At 36.8% G+C, this 18,094-nt stretch overlaps 1 protein-coding gene and 1 long non-coding RNA gene across 2 annotated transcripts; one reads left to right on the plus strand and one right to left on the minus strand.

Annotated features, from left to right (window-relative positions):
- Positions 1–9,350: 9,350 nt before the first annotated feature.
- On the plus strand, positions 9,351–10,697 carry LOC122294813. Its single transcript, XR_006237744.1, has 2 exons — positions 9,351–9,616; positions 10,085–10,697. It is a non-coding gene; the product is annotated as an uncharacterized LOC122294813 (long non-coding RNA).
- A 3,875-nt stretch (positions 10,698–14,572) lies between these two features.
- On the minus strand, positions 14,573–15,358 carry LOC122293588 (protein FAR1-RELATED SEQUENCE 5-like). The gene has a single exon (XM_043102132.1). It carries the CDS (start codon positions 15,356–15,358, stop codon positions 14,573–14,575), a length of 786 nt encoding a protein of 261 aa, XP_042958066.1.
- Between the last annotated feature and the right edge of the window lie 2,736 nt (positions 15,359–18,094).

An 18,094-nucleotide genomic window follows, 5' to 3' on the forward strand; every position in this document is an offset into this window, starting at 1 on the left:
CTAACGGATCTCCCCAAGCCACTTTAACCAAAGGTATCGTCTTGGACCTCAACTGTTGCTCCTTCCAATCCATGATCTGTGACGGAAGAACTTCATAAGTGAGATTTGGTTGCAACTGAATACCCTCTGGGTCGACGAAGCGTGGCTCTTGCTGTCCAAAGCTCTTCTTCAGGGATAATACGTGGAAGACATCATGAACATCCCCAAAGTATTCTGACAAAGCAACTCTATAGGCGACGGACCCTACCTTCTCCAGAATCTGAAAAGGGCCGACATACCTCGGATCCAACTTCCTCTTCTTACCAAAACGCTTAACACCTCTCATGGGAGAGACTTTAAGGTAAACCCAATCACCAACTTCAAAAGATAACTCTCTCCTCCTGGTATCAGCGTAACTTTTCTGGCGACTCTGAGCTGCTGCCATTTTATCTCTGATGATCCGGACTTGGCTTTGCATTTCTTGAATTATTTCGGGTCCAATTATCCTACTCTCCCCGACTTCAATAAATTAAAATAAATAAACTAATATATTAATTAAAATAAAAACAACAATTTCAGCGAAAATACACGCGAAAGCGGGTCATCACACAAACTTACCCCAAGCTCCAGCGGCCGAGTCAACTGCTGGACGAAGCTTCCGATACCTAAGTTAGATTATGGAGAGAGAGAGAGAGAGAGAGAGAGAGAGAGAGAGAGAGAGAGAGAGAGAGAGGGAGAGAGAGATGCCTTGAGTTGGGATCCTCGAATTACCTCTATTTGGTGCCTTAGGGTGACACTTATACCTGTCTCAGGGGCAGGGAGCTCCATGCCCTGCCTTTCTACCCCTAGAGTGGCCCTTGCTAGAGCCTATTTAATGCAGCATGGTCTAGTGAGGGTGTTAGGTCATGAAGTCCCATCAAGGTGTCGTGCCGCTCCTTCCCTAGTGAAAGGGGAGTTGGGTGCATTCCGGACCATGGCCCACTTGGCCCTGCAGCTTGACTCTCATTCTCCTGGGGCTAGGGGATCCGCGGATGGGTTGCCAAAAGCCGAACAAGCCTTGGCCTAGCCTTGGGCCAGGCTGATCTTCTTGGGTAAATCCCCCTTAAACAGCTACCCCGCCAGTCCCAGCTTCTAATACAACTCAGCCGGAACTGATTCTTCTTCCAACTGTTGCATACCTGAGATTAGTTGCTGTGACGCCCCCAAATTCCGTTTGGGATCGGACGGACATTTGAAGCGTCGAGACATGCAACACAAGGTTACCTGCCCCCGTTCATGACATATAAGATGCAATAATCCTAACATGCATCTAACATTATGCAATATTCGCAGCGGATAATTTTTTTCTTTAGCAATACTATGCACCAAACTGAAAATATCCCAATACTTAAAACATACTTCATACATAAAGATCCATTGAATAACTAAGATCACAGCACTATTCCAAAATAGTTATGATCCAAAAGTACTGGAGATGCAACTCCATCGTACAAGTAGTAATTTAACTACTATATTAACATTAACGACGCACCGTCGTTCAGTCGACTGTGTCTAGTTGGTCAGCTCCTGATCCTCCTTCAGGTCCTGTAACAAGATCTACCATTCAGGGGGAATGGTAGTTGGGACTACCACAGTGAGATTTGATTACAAATCTCAGCAAGTTAACAAAAAACTTCCATATAGACTAATGATGCATGTATGACAGTAAAAGTATAAATGCATAATCAAATTTATAAGTAATTAAAGCATAACTTAGCGTACAACATAGCATAATTGACAAGCTTAAATTGAATCATGAACTGAACTTGACTTGACATGAACTTGATCTGAAACTTGACTTAGCATGAACTTGCTCTGAAACTTGAATTAACATGAAAAATACATACTCCACAGTTGTTGTGGCCCCATGTATTCTACGTGTAAATACATACTCCACAGTTGTTGTGGCCCCATGTATTCTACACAAACTTGACTTAACATTAAAAATACATACTCCACAGTTGTTGTGGCCCCATGTATTCTATGTGTAAATACATACTCCACAGTTGTTGTGGCCCCATGTATTCTATACATCACTATGCAGTTAAATACATACTCCACAGTTGTTGTGGCCCCATGTATTCTACATAAACTGAATATACTCAAGATGAAACGTGACTGGAATATGAAAGGACTGAAGCCCTGACGTAACATAACGTGACTTGAACATAATTTGAAATACATAACCAACTTGAGATAGTAACATTTCGTAACATGGCATAACATATAACAAACAACATATTTAGCATGACATATTTGTAATGTATAGTAATACATGACAGAATATATTGTGTAACAGATAAAAATTAATGACAGAATAAATTCTGTATAATAGACAATTACATGATAACTTGGCATGGCATGACATATATGATAACATACATACATACACTGTAATTCTTTTACTTAGCACACATACACAGTAGACTGCTAGTAAGTTAAAAGCTAACTTACCTCGATCTCCGCGTTTCTTATAAAACTTCAAGTGCGATCACGATGAACTGTAATTAGTGATTCTAAAAGTTAGAACTAAATCACTAATAATTTGAAATATGGAAAATACTAACTTAAAGAGTAAAATTTTCATTTTACTCTCTACATGTGGGAAAATGACCGTTTTACCCATAACTTAAGGATTTTGCATACTAACTCCAAAAGTTTCCAAAATTTACATTCCTCATGTAAATCTTGTCCTAAACTTAAATATCAACTCAGAAAAATTTAAAACAAAACACAACTATGAAGAACACACTATGGTCGAAACATCCATAGGCCATTTCCCTTTATTTTTGTTGCAATTCCTTCCAACTTCAAAACTCATGCTTAAACCAAAATTTTGCAACAAACATCTTCCAATCCTAAGTTCAAAACCATACTTAAAACATCCATTTAAAAAAAACTAATAATCAACACCAAACTTTTTTGTAAAAATATCCAAGCACTTGAATCACAAGTTTTGACCTTAAATCAAAACATCTCCAAGAATTTCAAAAAATCAAATCTTACTTCTAACATATTCATAATATCATCCTAACATCAACCATACTTTAAATCATCAAACTAAAGTCACCAAAATCACAAAATAACATTTGGAGTTTTTGGTTTTACACTTAGTCCAAAAACATAAACTTTTCCCTCAACTAGTTTTGATAAATCTCTTGATCTATGACTTATAAATATATGATCTTCAAACCAAACCATCACATGGTTTAAAAAGATGTCCTAAAATATATATAAGCTTCTAATTCAAGATCATATGGTTAGAAATTAACTAAAACATAAATTTAGCCAAGAATATCCACACTTTGACTTATTTGAATATCTCTTTGCATAAAATTTCATATATTTGAAACTAACATCAAATATCTTCAAAATAATAATATAACATGTATATAAGATGTTTAGGATCCTCCAATAAAATTATCAAAGTCATTAGAATAGGTTTAGACCACCAAAGAGTTAAACTTTCTCAAAACAGAAACTGTTTTTCCTCTTCCAGTTTCTAAGTTTCTAAATCTAAGAACATCTTTCATCAAAACCTTTAATCATGCAAAAATCCTCAACCAATAGTCACATATACATGTTAAAAATACTCCATAAATATTTCGGACCAATATCTATCCATTAGCTTGGTCAAAAACTCCAAAATATAACATATTCTCCAGTTTATCTCCCAGAATGACCTTTCTATAGTTTATATAATATTTGACTGACCAAATGATCTTCAAATGGGGCAAATAAGATATCCATGTAAACTAGACTCAAAAAGGAACAACTTATATGAAGGAGACTTTATGATAAAACACTTACAACAGCTTCAAAATGGGCATGCAAAAGATCTCCTAAAATCCGTCCGAGAGAGAGAGTTTGATAATCTTTTATTAGAAGGAGTAATTGAAGATAAGTTCATGGGTGCTGGCTGGACACATTTATGGACGAGATAAGGGAGGTGATAAGGCTGGAGTTGAGAGTTAAGTGTGGTTTTCTCCTACCCAAAATATCTATAAAAGATTATCTCATAATATTCTATCCAATAATATCTACAAAAATCAACTTAAGATATTTTTATCTAATAATATCTATAAAAATCAACTCAAAATATTTTTACCCAATAATATTCACGAAAATTACCTCAAGATATTTCTTTTTATCCAATAATATTTACAGTTTTGAACAGACGTTTTGTCCGAAAAAAAGAAAAAAAGTTATTGCGCCATAAGACTTTAAATAACCCTCTGAGTCTAATGGCACAAACCATAATACATTTTGACACTTCTAACTATCTCCAATAATCAAAAATACACTTCTAATACCATAGTAAATAATAACACTAACTATGTAGTTAGACAAAAACCTATACGATTAATGGATTCATGAAAACTTATGGGTTTTTCACGAGATTCCTAAAGTTAATAGAAATTTCACAATTGAATTTCTAGCGGGCTGTTACAGTTGCGATGGCTCCCTTGTGCAGTCGGCACCCACAGCGGTCCCAACGCCTCCGGTGGGGGACCTCACAGAGTCGGAGGAGGAGCCATAAATCAATCGAGGGGCCTTCAGCTTTGCTATTTTTCCTTTTTTTTTTGTGTTGGACCATGTTAGGTATATTAAAGTATGCCACGTGTCCCTTCATAAATTGTAGATTTAACCAATCAATATATATACATGCCTTGAATATCTTTCCATGCTCTGACTTCTCATTCCGCATTGTTTCGCTGTTTGCTCGAGGTGTTCTCTTTTTTGAGGGAACGCTTCGAGTTTTGCTTCTAACGTTACTACCATACCTGTCCTTTAACCTTCTCGAGAGAATGGGTTAATGACTAACATCCCTCCTGAGGATTTGGAAAGATTTCAAACAGTTAGCCATTTATTGCTCACCCATTGGTCATGGACATTGCTTCCCCACACGTGCCATGAAATCCGCGCGGGATTCACAATCACATCCTCCAACTCCTCAATTTAATTCCATCCTCCATAATCCATAACTAAAAAAAAAAGTGAATCGGGGAAGGGGAACTTACCTTCAGCGACAGACAAGGACATCGATGGATCACAGCTAAATGGCGATAGATCATGGCTGAAAGGGGTGGGGCTAGAGTAGCACTGAGGGTACTAGCAGTGGTTATTGGGTTAGAGAGATTCGAGAATCAGAGATGAGAGAGAGAGAGAGAGAGAGAGAGAGAGAGAGAGAGAGAGAGATAAGGAATGGGGGATTGCCCGGGCGGTGTGCGGGGAGGGGGGGGCAGGGCTTAAAACTAATATCCAAACGACGTTGTTTCGCCATTGACAAAATAGCATCGATTGGTTGTTTTAAATAAAACCCCATACATCAAAACAATGTTGTTATTCAATGGCAAAACAATGTCATTTTGATGAATGGGGTATTTTTTATATACTTATATATATAATATATATTACGTGGGGGTCAAGGCGGGGTATTTGCGGGGCGGGGGTTGAGGCCATCCCACACCCGCCCCCATTGGGGGCACCAGATGCTAGCGGCCACACTCGGCCCCTGTATCTGGCTGGACCTCACTGCCCACTCCTATTTATGATGTTTTGATATTAGGATGAAATAAAATAAAAATAAATAGTCTTGTAATACAAACAATGTCTAATTAACATGATATTAGTGTAGAAATGATTTTAAGTTCGCACCTGAAGTGAAAAAACAATATGCTTTGCACAATGAAGAGGTGAGAATTGATAAGGGGGAAGCTACTAGCTAATGGTTCAAAGACTGACACCTTTTTTTTATTTCTTTTTTCCTCTCTTACCCGCCGTCAATCTTGGAAAAAGGAATGAAAAAGGGGAATGAATGTAAAAGTTAGTGTGATGTGGGGTTTCCGGTAGGGGCGGGCAGCGGGGGCCCACCCCCCGTTACCCCACCCTCGTCCGCCCCGCCTCCGCATGGGCGGACGGGGTACCCCGCACCGCACATGGACCCCGCCCCGCACTGCCCGCCCCCTGCCCCGCACTTTATTTTATATTTATAAATATATATTTATATTTTACAAATTGTATATATATATAAATATATATTATAATTTGTTAGACTTGTTCACAAGATTCCAAATGGCATGGGCACCCTGGCCACATTATATAGAACTCCAATGCCATACAAGAATCTTACTTGAGCAATGTGGGACTTAACAGCTTGTGAACAAGTCTCACTCTCTTGTGACTCTTGTAAACAAGTCTAACAAATTTAAAAATTAATAACATAATTTTTATGTTAATAGTTTTAAAATTATTATACATATAAATTTTAATTTACGATTTAATTATATAATAATTTGGGTCTAAAAAATATTTTTTTAGACCCAAAAATTTTTTTAAGCCCAAAGGAACATAGTGTTCTTGAAGTGGGCAGGGGGCGGGGTGAATGTGGGATGGAATTTCCATCCCCCGCATATCGGGGAAGGGGTGCCCCCGCCCCCGCATATGCGGGTAGCACCCCTAGTTTCTGGAAAGTTTAAAAATGTATCCTTTAAGCATCCTTATATTTTTAATTTAGAATTAATGCTTTAATTTCTCCTTTTCCTTTTTAATTGAGAAAAAACATCTATCTGCCATTGAGAATGCCCATATTTGTTTAAGGGAAAAGCACAAGCACCGTCCAAGTTGGTTACATGGTTATAGCTGGACACAAATAAAGGTCTTCTCTATCCAAAAAGCTCCCCAGAAAGTAAATCTTACATCATTTATTATTTATTTGTTGCCCAAAATATTTATTGAACGATAATAAATATTGTATGGCCACTTTATAAAAATTTGAGGGAATCTTATTCCATCTTGGACTCATTTACACTTTTTATGAGTTGGAATTTTATGTAATGGTTAAAGCTCTAAAGTATTAGCTAGGTGTTAATCTAGACCACCTATGACGTCCCGACTCCCATGTATAGAAACAAGGGAACCGTGACATCAATATAATGACAACACGGGTCACACACCCTAAATGATAAGTGTTAAATGTGTGCACAAATAAAAAGTATACACAAAAATCGGAGTAGATAAATAAAGAATAGTCAACTAAGTACTATAATTTTGAAATACAGAACCACAAAAACAAAATATCCCTGAATAGGTTTACTGTTATCCAAAAAAAATATAATATACAAGCCAAAATTACATAGCCAAAAGGGAAAACATATCCCATGTTCCAAAAGTGACCATGTCACTCCTTCGACGGAGTCGATCCTTCAGGCTCAACATCATCATCTGTATCAAATTCTATGATTCTATAAAACAGAACCATAGGAAAGAATACCACGTGAGATTGTGAGTCTCAATAATTAACCCACCAAACACCACAAGAGATAAAAATACCTTAATGCAACCAACATATATGCATGGATAGATGAAACATGCATGAAACTAAAACCATCATTTTCCCTGAAAATGAAAATTTTTTCAACGCGTGCCAAAAATCTCATTTGACCCAAACACGCCATTAAATATCATCCACCATTTTCTCAGAAAATAGCCTAGACATAAATTCATCATTTTCTCATAAAATGGTCCTCGTATCCATTTAATCATAAACCATCATTTTTTTAGAAAATGACCCAACATATCCATTTATTAGTCATTGTAGGCGGGAATCACAGGCTGGACTAACCATCATCCTTACAACTTGCACTATAGGCAGGAGTCGTAGGTGGAACTCTACCACCATCCATGCTTACCATCATCCCGACAGTTCCTTTCCTTTCTTTCTTTCAATCCATTCTTATACATATACCCAAAATCCTTTCCTAACACACAAAATCTAGTTTCAAACACGACACATGAAAATGCATGCAAACATTATATTTTGAACAACATGGCAAAACACACATCAGAATAAAATACACCAATCACAACATATAAACCCCCAAACATAATCCAATTTCACAAACAATCTCATCCTCCTATCTGACCCAACACTCCTCGAACACAAGGCTAGGCATAACTAACCAGACTGCAAAAAATATGTTAGTGTGAAAAATTTCTTTGGAAAATTACTTACAAAGATGAAAGGCAACTCTGGAAGATTAAAGGTGACGCCAAAAGTGGCGGAACAGCAGTGGAGTGTTGTTTTCAAGTGATGGTCGTGGGTCAAAAAGTGGAAAAAATCGAAGGGTAGCTATGGGAGGCTTAGGATGGGCTTGGAGCTCCTATGGCGGTCGTTGGAGTTTATGGTGGTGATTGGTGGCCGGAGGTGGCTATGTACGGTGGAAATCAGCCAACTAAGAGGAAGAGAGGCTGCAGGAGAGTGAGGGAGAGTGAGGGAAGGTGGGGTCACGGTGGGCCACAAGGTTGGCTAGGAGTGGTCACCGGTGGAAGGGGAACCTATTGGTGGTGCTACAGTGGCCAGCGAACGCAGAAAGGGGAGAAAACCGTGGGTCTTAGGTGTGTTTCATGGGAGAGAACGGCAGCAAGATGATGGTTGGCAAGAGGTGAAGCTACTGTGGTGGTGGTGGCGCAGTTGGGCAACGCAGAAATTGTAGAACCCGAATGGGTTTCACACAACCAGGGAAGAGAGAGAAAGAGTGTGGAGGATGGTGGTTGGGTTGGGGGAGGTCGCCGGCGTGAGGGGAAGAGATTAGGCTAGGCGGTGAGGAAGGACGGGGAGGAGAAAATTGAAACACAAAGGAGAGAAAGGGGAGGGGGTTGCACGGGAAGGAAGCAGGGGAGAAAAGAGAAGAAGGAAAAAAAGGAAAGTGGAAAAAGAGAAAGAGAGAAAAAAAAAAAGGAATGGAAAGAAATGAGATCCAACATTTTCATCTTGGGTCTCAAAACTGGTCCAATAAAAAGAATTTCAAAACAGCAATTTACAATAAAGAGCATTTTAAATAATGAAAAATAATTAATAACAAGAAACACATTGAATTTAAATTTCACAGTTAGAAATAATAAAATAATACCACTAAAATCATATAAAATTTAGAACAAGAAAGCCTATAATAATGATAAATAAACTAATTATTTAATTAAAATACACAGAAATGCTTTGAAGGAGAGCTCATCCCACGTATCCTAAACATCCAAATGCATTTATGAAGAAGATTGAGAAATAATATTTACAGTTGTAGATTGTGCAAGTGCCGCGTAGTCTTTTTGAAAAAAGAAAAAAGTGAATTAATACGGGTCCCACATGAAAAAAAAAATTAACTTTTTAATCGTGGACCCCGCTCTTTTTCAAAATGATTACACAACATTTATGCACTCAAAAACTGTATATAGCATTACTTGAATGCGTTCACTAGTATTACAAAAGGTCTTGGCTCCAAATTAATTACGTCAAGCGACTTTGTCTTGTATAGAACTTATGGGGTTTGACAGCTTCATGAGTACGTAGTTTCCTTGCATCGACCTTCTTGGGTTAGGTACTGTTTATTAATTAATTAATACCAAAGAAAGGAAGAAAATAAAAACAGCTGAAATTAGCACACACGTGTGTATATATATGGTGCATGGGTGAATAGGTTTGCATTGCCTTTCTTTGAAAGATCAATGGGTTTCTCTTTAGTCTTCCGTCCTCTCATGATTTTAATTATTTTGATCCTCTCCATGATCTTCACTGTGCAGCCAACTCGGGTTCAAGCTGCAGGTTCGTATATATCCAGATTTAATTTACAGTGCATGCATGCAGTTGGTATCAGTAATTTTTTCCTGTTTTTGCATGATCAGGTGTGAATTCCTTATATATTAGCTAGAAGTTTAATAAAAATATCATATAATTGTGCCCATATGATTTGAAAACGACATATACATGTAATATATTACTAGAGATAGTGAAAGTACTCTCATTTTGGCCTTAATTAGATCATCGATTATTTTTCTTCTCTTGTAAAGAATTATAAATTACTTCTATATTTTCGACAGAAACGAGCCGAAGAAGTTTGATTTTTAATTGAAAGAAGATTATGCTTGAAATTTGAATCCCCGAACTTTGGCTCTAGCTATTTCTAATTCAAGTACCCCTTCATAAATGCTTAAAGACTGCATGCATATAAAGCTAGGCTTTTCCCAAATTACAGTTTTCCACTTACACGTAATTGTTTTTGGACCTCTCTAGATATCACGCCTAGAAAACGAGCCTTCCCGCAGCAGATTAGACCACCTCCTTCCCCAGGACACAGGCCAGGCGCACCTCCGGGAAATTAGGATGCAACGCCACCAGCTGAACCACCTCTCATACCTTGAAGCTAGCTGAGTCAATGCTCTCAATCAGTATTAAGTTTAAATGTTAATTAGATCGGAGTAATTAAGTGAATAAAGGATGGCAACACTGAATGCAGCTAGCATCCTTCTTGCTAAGTAATGACAATTGAGGCCGGGGACTCAAAAATGTCTCGTTCGTATATATATATGTACTGTGTGTCACGTGTGCGTTTTTGCTTTTCGAAAAGATTGTTAATCCCAAAGTTTGTACGTAGTATAAGGTGTTCGATTGGAGAAGAAAGAGCTCAGCGTTGTTTGATCAATTATGTTTCTACGAACAGTATAATATGTAACCAACATCCTGCGCCCAGCCAATCACTTTCCCTTGTTCTATTTTCCATGGGACTTTATGCAACTGAGCTTTAAAAGTCTTTTGGATTCTCATGCTAGATCTCACTCGTTATTAACGTATTATATTACTCACTCTGTTGTATGTGCCCATTCTATATATACTTCTACTTCCATAACCGTGACTCAAGTTTGAAAAGTTTTTAGATTCTAATCACATCTTGCTAGCTATCGTTAATGGCTTTATTTGTTAACCATCTACATTCTTTGCTACTGTTTATGGCTTTATTCGTCAACCATCAACGTCTATGATCACTTAACTGTCATTGTCAAAGTCTTAGCCTTGTATCTTTTGCCTTTGTGAAATCTTATAAGTTCTCAAAAGCTAAGATTTTGAAATAAGTGGTGATTAATTCACATGATATTAGAGTAGAAGTAATCTTGAGTTCGAACTCTCATTTTACACTTCAACTATTTAATTAAATATTTCACATGTTGAATTACTTCATGAGGACCGGAGAGTATGGCCCCTACATAAAGAGAGGTACTGTTAAAAATGTAATACAAATAATTAAATTTTACCTTTTCCATGAGTTTAAAATTTTGAGATAAAGTAATAATTTTGCATGATTAAATGAATAAATATTTTATGGTAATGAAAAGACACAAGAATATACTTTATTGCATAAAATTAGGGGATCTGTCCTCATAATTAAACGTGATTCCATTCCAGTTTTTATCAATTTTCTTCAAAAAAAAAAAATCAAAGGTTGATGTTTACTAATGTCGTCATAATAAATTGCAGTTTTCAAAACCTCACTTCCCACACAACAAGAGCTGATGCTAATGTACGTTTCCATATTCCTATTTCCTGATATACGAATAAAACACTTTGTGGTTCAAGAACGTGACTGGGGTAGTTTAGAAAATGATTACAGCTCTGCGTTGCATGCCCCATTATAAATATTGATGGTCCATTGCGTGCCTACATATGTCAACTAACAGGAAGTAGTTTCCTAAATGGTAGGAATTGCTTATTCTATATATGTTCAGTCAAAGGGAATATCAGGGACCAGAGGAAGGATTTGGCGGAAAGAGAAACATATATATTCTTTAAATAATGATCCTGGATTAATCAGGGACCAGGCAATATTACTTTATAACTTTGGATAATAAAGCTGAGCTACATTATTTAAATAATAATATCAACAGCAGCGAAAGCCTCATCTTCAACGCTGTTCGTAGCAAAACTACATAGTTTATAGCTAATAAATATGATAAAATGAAGAAAACTGATATTTGTAATTATAAATTATACAAATATCGTGCAGTCTTTTAAAAAAAATAAATTAGTATAAGATTTATAAAAATAAAAATAACTAATTTTTTAATCGTAAATTTTATTATTTTTTAAAATAATTATATAATATTTATATATTTTACGATTATATATAAGATTACTTTTAAAATGAATGGTCACGAAAGTAATAAAAGAATACCTTTGCTGCTACCTGTCCCAGATTTCCTGTCATTGCAAAATGGTTTTGCATAACTTTCGGCAGAGCTGCTAGGTTTGAAATTTGGGAGAAAATGAGGAGGTGCTCTGCTAGGGACACGTCATGAGGAGGATGATTGACGTTTGAAATTTCTGAGACAGGGAGGTGAACTTCCAAATGCGGTATCCAATCATACTCCCGTCCAAAAGGGGATTCAGTCGACCACCCACTCATTGGATGCCATGTCAGACATAACCCTTGACTTTGAGAAATAAATAATTTCCTTCACAATCACGCATAAAGAATTAACAGAATAACTGAAGGACATAAATAATCCCTTACAAGGAATGGGCACACACGGAGAGCCCAGCCCAAAAAAAGTTGGCAGGCCTTAGAGACCTATGTGATTCCACTTCGTAGCCAACTCATAAGGCGAAATGGGTTGCTAGTTCAGAGCAGTTAGGATGAATCCAACATTTTTAGGATAAGCATTAATGAAGGGATAAGGCCCAAGCGCGATGATGATCATTGGTATTTATCAGTAATTCATTACACCTATATATATTGTGGCGAGGTAATAAGCTAAGGGACTAATCACCAAATTATCATCTGAGTGGTTTACTAATATGAGAAATCCTTAGGACCAGCCGGGCTGATTATTCTCAAATAACAACCCACCAATCACATCCCAACACGTAAGACTTCTACCGAGACATTCATGGACCAGCATTACATGTGAAACTGATTTGGGCATTCACAAATCAGAAACATTGCGGAGCAATATTCATCTCCAAGCTCTCTTCAAGCCCTAACGATTTCTCCACCAATATTCATCTCCAATTTCCCCCAGCCCGTGGCTCACGATTTCGGGCTAAGATTTCTCCAAGCCTCACGATTTCTCCATGAAGCTGCCCTCACGTTCTCACGACCTCTCCGATTTCTCCCTACCGTTGCAAGCCCGACCGTTTCTCCAAGCAGCAGTCTCACGATTTCATAAGGTTATTGTTTCATTTATTTATCTATCGATTGTGTACTGCCGTTTGTGAGAATCTGTTGTGAAGCGCACGTTTGTGAGAATCTGGTGTGAAGCACAAAACTATATGGTTGATATTATTTACTTAAATGATTTTAACTTTAGATTCATAGCAATGATTTTCTATTCTTTTGGTTTCAAACAAAATACATAGAGATGGTATTCCGGAGCACCAGGAAGACTCTTATTTTGAAATATAGGCTAACTTATTGATATGGATTTGTTTGATGGTATTCATAGCAATAATTGTTGTAATTAAGGGTAAAAGTAACTAGTATATATATATATATATAGGTTTTGTTTGATGTCCACTTGCTTGCCAACTGTTTGTGTATATGACTAAAAGAGGTTGAATGTAGATTTATTTGACATTTTCAGCTTGTCTACTTCACATATGTAATTTTCATGTAATAACTTGAAATGAAGATTGGATCATTTCATTCTTTCGATGGAGGAGAATCACCATTAGGCTCCAGAGCCATTGGATCATATATACAACAAAACCCTATCTGCCTAAAGTAAATTCAGTGAGTTGGTATACAAAACCCATATTTTAAAAGATTGATACGCCATCAATATACATAAAGGGAAAAAACTAGTTGAAGTAAACTAGAGAGAAAAGAAAGCGGTACCTCTTCTGTCATACTCATTTATGCATCATGCATCAATTATGCTGTCATACTTCATGAGGTTCATATGTCAAAAGAACCATGGCATGTCACATATATTTTCCATCCTTTCACTTCCAGAATGGATGCAATGACTTGAAGAAAAGTCTATAATTTTGTAAAAGATCTCACACATTACTGCAAATATATGTTAATTTTCCTAATTAGAATTAAGTGGAATGTGTTTCATCTGATTTTAGATGGTTTTGATTCTTCGTGGCCTGCCAGTTTTTCATTTTCCATTTTCTTACTTTCCGCCTCCCACTAGGTCCCACGTGCCACAAGTGGGTATGGGAGGAAATTAAGCAGCCAGCATGGCAAATAATCAATGAAGCAATCCAGTGCAATTGGTTATTGATAAAATTCACATAATCACATTATCCTTCTCTCATGTTGATGGTAAAATATATAATAGGTAAAGCCATTTTAGATATTGTCTTAAGAGTGTATAAATTATGTGTATTGTCTATTATTGCTAGGCTCGCCGTTGACATGTCGGCACAAAATGTCGAACGCAAGTAAGCCAGAACCCATTTATCCCGTCGACTGTAAAGATTTTGCAATCAATTGTTTTCTTCTAGTTCATACTTGGATAATATACAGCCTCATTCTTGCTCGAACTCATCAGTTATAATTGTCTCATGCATGCAATGATGGAAATATTTGCCAGAGTCCAGAAATTTGTTATAAACTTAGGCCAAGTGTTCAGGAAACTTTTGTAAAATATGCCACAAGCACAACCTATGAGTTGTATTTGGGAGTGCCTCTGCAATTGTCTTCGCCATTGCCTTGTCATTATCGGTAATAATAGTTGAAGGGGCTTTACCAAGCATTGCCTCTTGCCATATTCTCAATAACTATGTATATAATTCATCTATTTCATTAACTAATAAGGCACAACCAAACATTATGATCTGATGATGATGGTTAACTCCAGAAAATGGCACAAATGGCGTCTTATACACATTGGTTAGGTATGTGGCATCAAATATAACAACATCTTCAAAATACTGATATGTAGCTCTTGATCGCGTATCAGCCAAAAAATAACTTCCCATACACCCATCCTTATCAACTTGCATGGAGTACACAAACCTAAGTTCTGTTAGTTGTCGCTCAAGAAAGTAAGAATATAACATTTGTGCATCCCCCTCTTCAAATACTTTTCTCTTTTTGTTTCTCAAGTAATTTTCAACATCCTTGCCAATACAACCAACATTGAAGTCACCACCTGATTCTTTATTCAACACTGACATAATCTTTCTTGTCGATACACCGAACTCATTCAAAGTCATGATAAGTTTTTTTTGGACTTTAGTAACCTTCATATTTCCACGGTGCAAACTAGCACTCCTCAGTTTAAGTAGAACATGGTTATGTCTAACCACAAACTTATTCACTATCCACTTTTCACCAAGTTTTTTTACTCCCATAATTGCTTTACATCCAATCTTTGTCTCGGCAATCTCAGGAACTGTTCGTTCTTTTTGTTTTTGACTTACCCGTCGAAATCCTTCCCTTGCGCAAATATAGTCTACTGCATAGAGTTTTTTGTCATCTTTCGACAATCGAGTATGATTTGTCCGAATTGCAAAACCTTTCTGTCTTGTATATGCCTTGTAAAATGCTTGGGCGTCTTCCATATCGTCAAATATCATACCAATCAATGGCTCCAAAGGACCACTACTCGAATCTTCCACATTCACTCATTTTTCGAAATTGACTCCATCTTCAACATTCAACTCATCTTCGGCATTCACACAATCTTCAAGATTCACATAACATTCAAAATTCACCACATCTTCAACATTGACATCACATTGTCCATTTACACTTTCAGCCTCAACTTCATCACTATCAACCCAATAAATTTGTTCCTTTCATAAAAAAACCACCACATCATAAATTCAATAGTTATTAAAAAACAACCACATTAAACATTGAAATTATAAATCTATCTAACATGGGTCAACACCACCATGTTTGAGAAAACAAAAATATTTAAAAAGAGTGGAAAGTAAAATATGATCCAATAACTAACAAAAAGTTGAATAAATTTTTGTGATTAATAATAGGTTGAAGATATATGCAAATGATTGTTGCTTATATAATATATATGCTACGTGACATGAGCAACAATAAAATTTAACAGTTTGCATCAACTACGTATGATCGATAGAGAACTCCAACCTAACAAACTTTAACAGTTACTGCTCTTTCAGTTTCAAGCTAGTTAGTGTAGGACTAGTAGGAGTTGGTGTTTTGACTTTACTACAATAAATCAGTTCCAACAATTTTTCAAGAAATTATTCGTTGTATATATGTTCATCAACAAATAGTTGTTTTTTTAAGTGCAATGAATATTCACTATATATTTCAACCAAAGTGCACACAATTCCTTAAAAAATTTTTGAATTGTATCTTCCATGACTGAACCACATATAATTACTTTCAAAAGATACATTAATATATAGAAACGTGAAAAAAATGAAAAACCACGCAAGATTTAATTTAAGAGAAATTAAACTTTAATTTTCTTTCTTGGACTTATGCAAGATCATTTATGTTGTGTTCACTTCCAATCTAATTCACTTTCCAATTCACATTTAGCCAAATGCATATGCACATATACATATTTATACAAAAATCCAACCAGAATATGTGAATATAAGATAACAGAGCCCTTTGTGACATTTAATCAAACACATACCGTGTCGTAACTCCTTCTAGGCAACCAGTTGTGTCGGCGTTGGATTTCCTAAGCTACGTCAGCATTGGATTGATATTGTGGCGGTGCGAACAACGGCAGCAAGGAACTTAGACAGAGAAGGGCAGTGCATACAATTCGGAAGAGATTAAAGTAGCAAGGAAGAGAGAATGGTGCGATCTCCGATTTATGTCGGCGTCGGTTTCAGACTAAGATGGTTGAGTCGACATCGGGCTGAGATGCTTGTGTCGACGTTGGACTGAGATGCTTGTGTCCGTCGGCGTCGGGCTTAGATGAATGGCAGAAGGGAGAAGGTCTATGCGCGAATGAGAGAAGAGCGGACGGAATGAGGGCTTTACGTTGCGATTCTCTATGACTCGGTCCATTTGTCTTCCAGTGTTTTTTCCTACGTGGCATAAGATGATTGGCGGGCTGTTTTTGTGTGATTAATAGTCCGACCAGTCTAAAGCGCCCCTATATTAATATACATCACTGACTTAGATATTGGAAGTGCATTAGGCACACCAAGCCACCAACTTTGATATTTGCAAGTAGAAAGTCACAACTGGTGGGGCACGTGACAAACAAGAGGGATGGAGATGAGTGGCTACTAGGGTTTGAACTTTGGTGGCTCTAGCTTTTTTTGTGATGTGGGGTGTAGCAGTAATTTTGTTGATGTAGCAGTAATTTTGAAATGTTTAAAAAGGTACATTCAAGCATCGTTACTTTTTTGTTTTAGAATTGAATAAAAAACATCTCTCTCTACCATTGAGAATGCCCTTGTATTTTAAGGGAACGATATAAGCACATAATAATGTTCATTCAGGTTCAAGATTAGATATTTGAGTATATCCGACTCGGAACCAGGATTTCAAACTTGGACTAGAACCTAGATAAATCTGAATTTTTATAACCCGAAAATTTGGGTTTCAAATTATACCCATGTTTTTTCCTTTATACAAAAGATATAACTCAATGAAAAAAAAAACTTCTCCTTCGATTTGTAAACGTACATATAGAATACAACTTGAAAACATGTTTTAAGTTGTTTGACAAAATCCAGATGATCGAGGAGCCTACCATTTCTAAGTTGTTTGATTACAAAGGAATTGTCCTAGCCTTCCCATTTCACCTCCTTAGGGTTGTTTGAGTGAAACTCCAATATGATTATTTTCATTCGAAGCAACCTGCAATAATTAATCAAATGAAAAAAGGAAATGAAGGAATTGATTGTAATAATTGCTTCCGAGCACTCTAGCGACTAGGAGATGACCCAAAACCACTATGAGGAGGAGAGACCCTATTTCTATTAGGAGAAGCAGACCCGATGCCAGTATTAGGAGAGGTGTTGCCATGCAAAATCTCTGGCATTTCATCTTCAAGGACCATTTGGGAATGCCTCTCAAACTTGGGTAGAGATGGAGAATATTTGGCTTTCCAAATTTTTGGCTAGAATATAATCTAGAAGAAGACCCCACAGTAAGAAATAAAGATCTTGGCGATTTGCAATTTGAAGAAAATGAAAGTGGAAGCACCAGTCTGGCACATAAATTTATTATTTAAAAATCTATTAAATTGCATGTGAACATCATTAGCCAACAAAAAAGTTAGAAAATTGAACTTGCTAAGCCTTAATGGAGCTGTAGGAAGAGTGGAAGCTGGATTCTACTCT

Source organism: Carya illinoinensis, chromosome 14 (genome assembly GCF_018687715.1).
Source record: "Carya illinoinensis cultivar Pawnee chromosome 14, C.illinoinensisPawnee_v1, whole genome shotgun sequence".
Taxonomy (NCBI): Eukaryota; Viridiplantae; Streptophyta; class Magnoliopsida; order Fagales; family Juglandaceae; genus Carya; species Carya illinoinensis.